The sequence below is a fragment of the Buceros rhinoceros genome, unplaced genomic scaffold (assembly GCF_000710305.1).
Source record: "Buceros rhinoceros silvestris isolate BGI_N320 unplaced genomic scaffold, ASM71030v1 scaffold11414, whole genome shotgun sequence".
Taxonomy (NCBI): Eukaryota; Metazoa; Chordata; class Aves; order Bucerotiformes; family Bucerotidae; genus Buceros; species Buceros rhinoceros.
In genome coordinates this window covers 29,374-37,123 of record NW_010410068.1, presented here as the reverse complement: position 1 = coordinate 37,123, position 7,750 = coordinate 29,374, and the positions used below count along the sequence as shown (strand labels likewise).

The window sequence follows — 7,750 nt, the reverse complement described above, 5'->3', positions numbered from 1 at the left end:
ATGAGAGGGGAAGCAAGTGGTTCCTCCTGCAGCAACTGCCACATTCGGGGCTTGGCCATTTGTGTAGTGAGCCACGGGGGAAGGAGGCTGTGCTTCGGAGCCAGCCCAGGCGGGAGGGACTCCTCATCATGCCCCAGTGTGCTCTGTGCGCTTTCCCACCCTCACTTGACCCCCTGCCTGCGCCGTCCCCCTACCCCTCTCGTCTCTGGCTTTTCCACTGGCTGCAGCATGTGACTGCAGCCCAGGTCTGCCTCAACGCTGGGGGAAGTGGAGAGATGGAAGGCTAAATCTCCCTGTCCTATTCTTCTGAGACCTGAGGTGATAATTTGGAATGAGGGTCCAGCATCTCCTTCCTTCCTCTCTCTGATATATATCCGAGTTCTGCTCCTGGAGGGATGCTCAGTCTTTTCAGCAGGGGCTGTTGGGACAGGGCAAGGGGGGACGGGCTCAACTGGAAGAGGGAGATTCAGACTAGAGAGAAGGACTCTCGTCTCTGGCTTTTCCACTGGCTGCAGCATGTGACTGCAGCCCAGGTCTGCCTCAACGCTGGGGGAAGTGGAGAGATGGAAGGCTAAATCTCCCTGTCCTATTCTTCTGAGACCTGAGGTGATAATTTGGAATGAGGGTCCAGCATCTCCTTCCTTCCTCTCTCTGATATATATCCGAGTTCTGCTCCTGGAGGGATGCTCAGTCTTTTCAGCAGGGGCTGTTGGGACAGGGCAAGGGGTGACGGGTTCAACTGGAAGAGGGAGATTCAGACTAGAGAGAAGGAAGAAATTGTTGATGCTGAGGATGGTGAGACCCTGTCCCAAGTTGCCCAGAGAAGTGGGAGAAGCCCCATCCCTGGAACCATGGCAGGTCAGGTTGGCCCTTGGGGCTCTGAGCAACCTGCTCTAGTTGCAGATGTCCCTGCTCCTTGGAAGGGGTTAGACTGGATGAGCTTTGAAGGTTCCTTCCAACCCAACCCATTCCATGATTCTATGACCTTGGAAAGGGTGGACGTCTCCTAGGACTTTGTTTGATCTTAACAGAAAGCAGCTGGGTGGATTTGAGGCTCTGCTGGAGGGAAAGCCCTGCCCTTATGTCCAGGCTTTCTGGAGCCCAGTACTGGACATGGAGAGGGTATCATGTGGCTGTGGGAGGGCTCATGTTTCTCTACCAGGTAAAGCTGAGTTAGCACCAGGAGCGCAAATGTGACATATGTGTTCTTCTCCACAGCCGGCTGTCCATCACATCCCTGGCTTTGAGGTAATGCCTTTCTCCCATTTGCAGCTCCTAGGCCCTGCACCCCTTGAACTGTCTCGTCCCCTGCCCCTACAGAGCTGCTGGGTCCCAGCACCCTCAGCTGCTCCTGCAGAGGTAGACTCTGTCTGCAGCTCTGCTTCTGCAGCCTGTTGGGCTGTCGGGTCTTAGGATGAAGGAATCCCCATGAAGAGATGCCCCTTTCATTCAGCTGATGGTAAAGAGACGGGGCACCTCACTTTTGACCCCTGAAACAAGGCAGACATACCCCATCCTAGATGTAATTCCGTCATTCCCATAGTGAGGGGCTGTTATTCCTGATCGCTCCAGCGTGTTTCCTGCCCTACAACCTCTCTGAGCAAAGCCATTAACTGATGCTAGATTTTAGTCACCTGCACTGATTTCTTCTCAGTCTTGGGGCTGGTGGTGTGCAGGAACTTGAAAGTCATCCTTTTCCCATTCAGTTGTCAGGATGGGCTTATGGGTGAGGGGTGCTCTGATTCTGTACTCTCCTTCTCTTCCAGAGCGAGCTGTCCTCCAGCCTGGATGAGGTGAGTCTGTAAGATTTAGCTGTCTCTTCACCTTGGAGATTGTTAAAGTTGTGCCTCCATGGAGCAGCCGCTTCTTTTCAGATGAGTCAAGCCAATAGCATCTGGATTTTAGCAGGATGGGGTAGATGGGCTGCATGATTCACCCAGGACATGTTCCCAGTGGCAGGGCATGTTGGGTAATGTTTAACCTTTATGAGATGCATGTGCATGAGATCTACTGGTGTTCAACCCTTCCAAACAAAGCACACAAAAGCCAAGATGCTGGGCTGACCTTTGGCTGGACCTCAACCGAAATCTCAGCTGGGAAGTTTCCAGCTTTTCTTGGGTAATTCACCACGAAATGGGGCATGTGCTGAACTGTTCTGGTTGCTCTGAAAGAAAGATGTCAAGATCCCAAGCTGCTGCTGGAGCAACTTGTCAAAGTTGCCACCCAGGTCTTGTGCATCCTACAGAGCAGATCAAGGCAGTGTCAGGGTAGGCTTGGAAAACACAAGACAAGGAGCTCAACAAGGTCACATCTATTTGAGTGTTGTGGTGGCCCTAGGAGCCAGTTCACCCCAAAATCCGGGAGATGAGCTAGGAGGGACCTGGGGCATGCAAAGAGCCACATTTCCGTGAAAGGTTGGATGGGATAAAGACATTTTTGCAAGATGAGTTTCTTCCACCCAAGCAGCCTTTCCTGTTGGCGTGGGGTTTATCTTTGTGCTCCATGTGAGCCGAGGTGGATGAGCTTGTGGAAACATGATCATCTCTCTGCTCTTTCTCCTTTGTTTCTTGCCACTGCCATTTTTGGATGCGCCACTCCACAGCTCTGCACCCCTGCCTTGTTCTACGAGGGGCTCCTCCAATGGGTATCTTCTATGCTCCAACACTTGACTCTCCTCTGTTCCTCTGCCTTTGCCCAGAAACCAAGCAAATTCCCAACACAGGCTCTCAGAGAGACCAGCTCCTTCAGACATGACCTGGCCTGACATCCCTGCCCTGCAGGAACCCCATTCAGACCAATTCTCTGAGGCTGCATTCAAAAGAGTGATGCCAGCCTGATGTCTCCGGTGCCCTGAGCAGTAAACAATGAGCCTTGTGGACAATCTGGGTCATACCTGCATCATTCAGGCTCATGATGTAGCTGAGCAACCAGGCAGGCACCAGACTTCTTTCTACTACATTTCTCTTTGGTGCAAGTGGGAGTAGCCTTTCAGGGCTAGATCACCCCTCCAGGCACTGGAGTTTAAGCCCCTCTTGAAACAGAGTGGCTCAGACATGCACTTAAACTGGGAGATGTTTTCAGCCACTGATATGACTGGGCTGATTTGTGTTGACTTTTGCTCATCTCTCTTCCAACCCTGTATCAGATACAGGGTTGGACTAGATGATCTCCAGAGCTCCCTTCTACCCTGATTCCCTCTGACTTGTCCTTGTCCAAACCATCCCAGCTGCCAGTGGACCCCACAGGTCTTTTCATGAATGTCTCCCCATCCAGCCTGCCATGTCTGGGCTGAGAGCTGTGTCTGAAAATTGCTTGTTCCCCCCTACCACCTTGCACTCTCCCTGCTCCCACCTCGTTCCCAGGACTCACTGCTCATTTCTGTCCTTCAGTCATTCTTCAGTGCTCACTGAAGGCATCATCATGTTGGAAGCCAAGTGTGTGCTGTTGTCTTTCAAAGCTGCTGTTGAACTTGGAGAGGATGGGGTGTGGGCAGGAGCTCTTTCCTCAAGGCTTTCCCTTTTTCCCCATGTGGATTTGCCAGAGGCTGGAAGGATTGAAATGATCTGTAGTCCAGAAACACTGAGGAAATGCAGCATGTGATATCTGCATCAGTGAAGATTTAGGGATAAACCCTTTCCTTTTTGGGAACAGGCCATCTCACAGAGGCTGTGTGGAGTCTTAGCCTGCCATGGGGTTTGGAGATGGGTGAGGTGACCTCTGCATTTCTATTATGCAACTTAAATGCAACATGAACACATTTAAAGCTAGAATGAACATATGCCACTATGCAAGGACTTGCTTCAGTCCGTGCTGATGTTCTCCAAGTGCTATGGGTCACAAACAGAAGCTCTTCAAGGGCCGTTTAGTCTATTCCTCTACCCCAAGGAAGTATCAGCTCATGTTGATGGTGCCATGTCTGAGCAGCCTGAAATTAATACTCTGGGTATGGAGGTGGTTACCAGAGGTGCCGAGCACCCAAGCAATGCTGGGGATGTTCTGCACCTCTCCTTACTCACCTCCCAGACACCCTTTCTTGTCCCTGCCAGCACTAACCATTTCTGTGAGTGTGAGGACCATGGGAGGGAGGACTGCCTGCCCCAGATTTACCATCTGCCCCGGCTGGGAACCAGACATCTGCCCCAAAAAGGACTTACTGAAAGCCTTCAGCTAATGAGCAGCTTGATTCAGCAGCCACCGGCAATTGCCAATGAAAATTAAAGCTTAGGGTCTAGTATATCTAACATGCCACCGTGAAAAATCCCTTTGCAGAACATTTATATACGTACAGACATAAACCTGAACCAATCCCATAATTGAAACACATACACACACTTAATTTAATGCAATAATCCCCCAGCCTGGAAAGAATGCTGCTCTGCTAAATTGGTTCCAACTGCCCTCGGTTGAGGGTTGCATTTTTAGAGGTTTTGCTTTCATTCCTGCCTCTTTGGTGACTCTGAACTCAAAGATGCAGGTCAAGAGGAACCCAAATGCTGCGAGGGCTCAGGGCCCATCCTCTGTGAGCGGCCAGGGACGCCTGGCTCCTGGCTTTCCTCCTCTGTGAAGACATATTTTGCATCCCTCACATTCCGTCCAGGTTCGGTCTCACCCTGAAGGAAATCTCCTGTGCACACTGTGCATAACCAGCTTTATCCAAGCCCTGTCCTGTGGCCGGCAGCTTGGCAGCTGCCCATTACAGTTTATAGCTGAGCTGCTGTATGAACAACAGCCCCTTCCTCCATCCTCCGTCCCACCGTCCTGCTCCCTCTAAATTGCTGCTTTTCGGGAGCTGGTCACAGCATCTCACTCTGTCCAGCTCAAGGAGATGTTTTTCACTAATTAACCCCCCGTTGCTGCTTTGTCCCCTCTCCTCATCCCTCTGTGTAACTGTCTCACCATGGTCCTGGTGTCGGATGGATGCAGTTTCATCCCTTTGTCCCCTAAAGAAGGTTGAACTTTGATGGAGGGCAAATCCCTGTTAGTTATCATAGAATCACAGAATGGTTTGAGCTGGAAGGGACCTTAAAGACCACCTAGTTCCAGCCCCCTGCCTTGCACAGGGACACCTTCCACTACATCCACGAGTTTCCTTGGAAGGCTCAGGAATCGCTCTCAGGAGATGTTTGATCTTTTCTGGGATCAGATTAAAGAGAGAGAAACAGTTTTCAAGCACATCAATCCCCTCAGCCCTCATCTATCCCTGTTTAGGTGCCCCGAACTTACGGGAGAAGATGAGTTTTGCAGAGAGAAGGAGACTCTGGGGGGATGCAGCGTGGGGAGGGGGAAGGCGATGAGGTTGGTGTCCCATCGTGGCATGAGCTGATGTGCCCTTTGCATCTCCACTTCCCACAGTCTGCGGACTCTGACCTGCCGTACCCACCGCCCCAGCGGGAGCCCAACATTTACATGGTCCCTCAAGGAATCAAACCGGTCCTGCAGCGCACGGCCATTGAGGTGAGTGATGGGGAACGCATGAGGCAGCTTGCTCCCTCGCATCACATTAGTGGGGATGAGGCCCAGAAATGGGATCCAGGCCAGACTCTGTGGATACAGAGTCCCAGCAGTGCTGGGAGCTGGTTCTGCACATGGGTTCTCTGTTAAAAATGTTACCTTGCTGGGAAAACCGCTCTCACCCAGCAGTCAAGTTCTAGGGCAGAACACAGCCCTGAACCACACTTGCTTTTTAGAAGAACAATGCCTCACACCAGCAAGATACTTGCCCAAAGCAGAGATGTTCCACTAATAGATCTGCAGTTGAGAAACTGTTGTGTTGGTGCATACAAAGAGATGCTTGTTGTATGACCTGGCTTCTCCCAGCGCTGGCTGTCCCACATGGTTAATTCATCTCTCCTTCATGGTGGGCCAAGCTTTGGGTGAGAAGCTCAGTAAGAGACCTGGAGGCAGAGCTCTGGCTCAGTCTTTGCTGTCTCTTCCCATCACTCTTCAGATCCTGGCCTGGGGGCTGAGGAACCTCAAGAGCTACCAGCTGGCCAGCGTCACCTCACCGAGCTTGCTCGTGGAATGTGGAGGCCAGCTTGTGCAGTCCTGTGTCATCAAGAACGTCAAGAAGAACCCCAACTTTGACATCTGTGTGCTTTTCATGGAAGTGGTGAGGACCTGCCCCCCACCCTGCAGTGATGGAGTCATGGCAGAGTTGGTTGGGAAGGACCTCCAGAGGTCTTGGGAAAAACACATCCTATGGTGAAGCTAATTCTGTCCTGCTCAGCCTCGGTTCCCTTTGGGGAGCTGCAGAGCTGCTGCCCTGCATAGTTAAGTGGTCCCTCCCCTCTGTCCACAGCGATTACCCAAGGAGAGCCTGTACAGCCCGCCCATCATTGTCAAAGTCATCGACAACAGGCCATTTGGCCGAAGGCCTGTAGTGGGGCAGTGCACCATCCGCTCGCTGGAGGAGTTCTACTGTGACCCCTACCATGAGAAGGAGGATGGTCCCCAGGAGAACTCAGGTATGTGCTGACTCGAGGACCATGCTGGCTGCACACCCACCCCTCCTCCACGAGGAGCCATGGGTCGCTCTATGGGTTGCTTTTAGCTCACCCCAGCTGCAGGTCTGATACAAAAAGCCCAGCAGGTGCCAAGGAGGAGTTTAGCTCTGAGGTTGGTTGGTTGGTGAGATGGGCTGTCCCTTGGTCAAGCTGTTCAACCTGCATGAACATGAGCTGTGTTGATCCCTTGGCACTGGGTTTCTAACATCTGGATGTCCTGGTCATACTCTGATTGCAGATGACGTGAGCCTCACGCCCAGGGATGACGTCCTAATAGACATCGATGACAAAGAGCCTCTTATTCCTGCCCAGGTATGGAAAAAATCACAGCAGTGGGATCTTTGTCTGATGTGGGGGAACTTGTGCAGGTACAAGCCCAGGGTAGAGAGTGATGCAGATGTGAGGTCATGGATGAAACCTTCCTTTTGCAGCTTCCACCTCTGTTTTCACTCCTTCTTCTCCACCACACCACAATAAAAACCACCACCTCATCCTTCTTTCCTGTGTTTAATGTCAGTTTTTTGGGGGAGAGACAAGAGACTCTCTCCATGCCAGGCTCTTCCCTTCAGTGTCTCCTCCTCAGATGTATGGTTTGATTTGGGTCTGGAGAAGGTTTGCAGCTATCGATTCCCTCAGGGCATGTCTGCTGGCAAAGGAACCTCAGTTCACCCTGCTGGTGCTTCACATTTCTGTAGCCCCTGGGTTCCCCACCAGCCAAGAGGTGGGATGTTCCTGTGCTCAGCTCCCTGGGGCCCTGGCAACTCATCCTGCCGTGCTTCAGTATTGATTAGGAACAGGAGAGTGGGGCTTGAAATAGTGTTGCTGGAAGGAAAAAGTGGTTCTAGACAGAAAATGCTGACAGCCTGATAGGCTTTTGGTTCACTTGCCATTTGTGGATTTGTCTTACTAATTTACAACTGTGCTTCATCTTGTATCAGTATAGTAACTGGAGCATGCCCGTGAAAAACACACCAAAATGAGTCGTGGAACAGGAACCTTCACTTCTTCAAATAACCCCCCTCCCTGCCTTTTCCAGCCCAGCGCAGGAAGTGCTTGGGGGAAAAGTGAGGGGGTTGGGGAATAACATGTAGGAGGGTTGGGGGTGCAGGTCATGCCTCTGATTAGCTGTGTGATGCTGGGCAAGCGATGTCCCTTTGCTGTGCCAAGGAAGCTGGTGGCACTCAGCATCTGCCCCAAGGCTGCAAGACCCTCCGCAGAGTCAGCTCTGGGTCCTGGGCAAGAGTCAA

General features: G+C 51.8%; 1 protein-coding gene across 1 annotated transcript in view; it reads left to right on the top strand.

Moving 5' to 3' along the window:
• Positions 1–7,750, top strand: part of LOC104492860 (dysferlin-like) — a gene marked incomplete at both ends in the record, with an annotated part of 42,718 nt that overhangs the window by 6,867 nt on the left and 28,101 nt on the right. The window contains 6 exons of the mRNA XM_010135464.1: positions 1,219–1,253; positions 1,769–1,793; positions 5,353–5,454; positions 5,948–6,109; positions 6,299–6,464; positions 6,742–6,815. Of these exons, the coding sequence (XP_010133766.1) occupies positions 1,219–1,253; positions 1,769–1,793; positions 5,353–5,454; positions 5,948–6,109; positions 6,299–6,464; positions 6,742–6,815 (564 nt within the window). The remainder of the gene's footprint in view (positions 1–1,218; positions 1,254–1,768; positions 1,794–5,352; positions 5,455–5,947; positions 6,110–6,298; positions 6,465–6,741; positions 6,816–7,750) is intronic.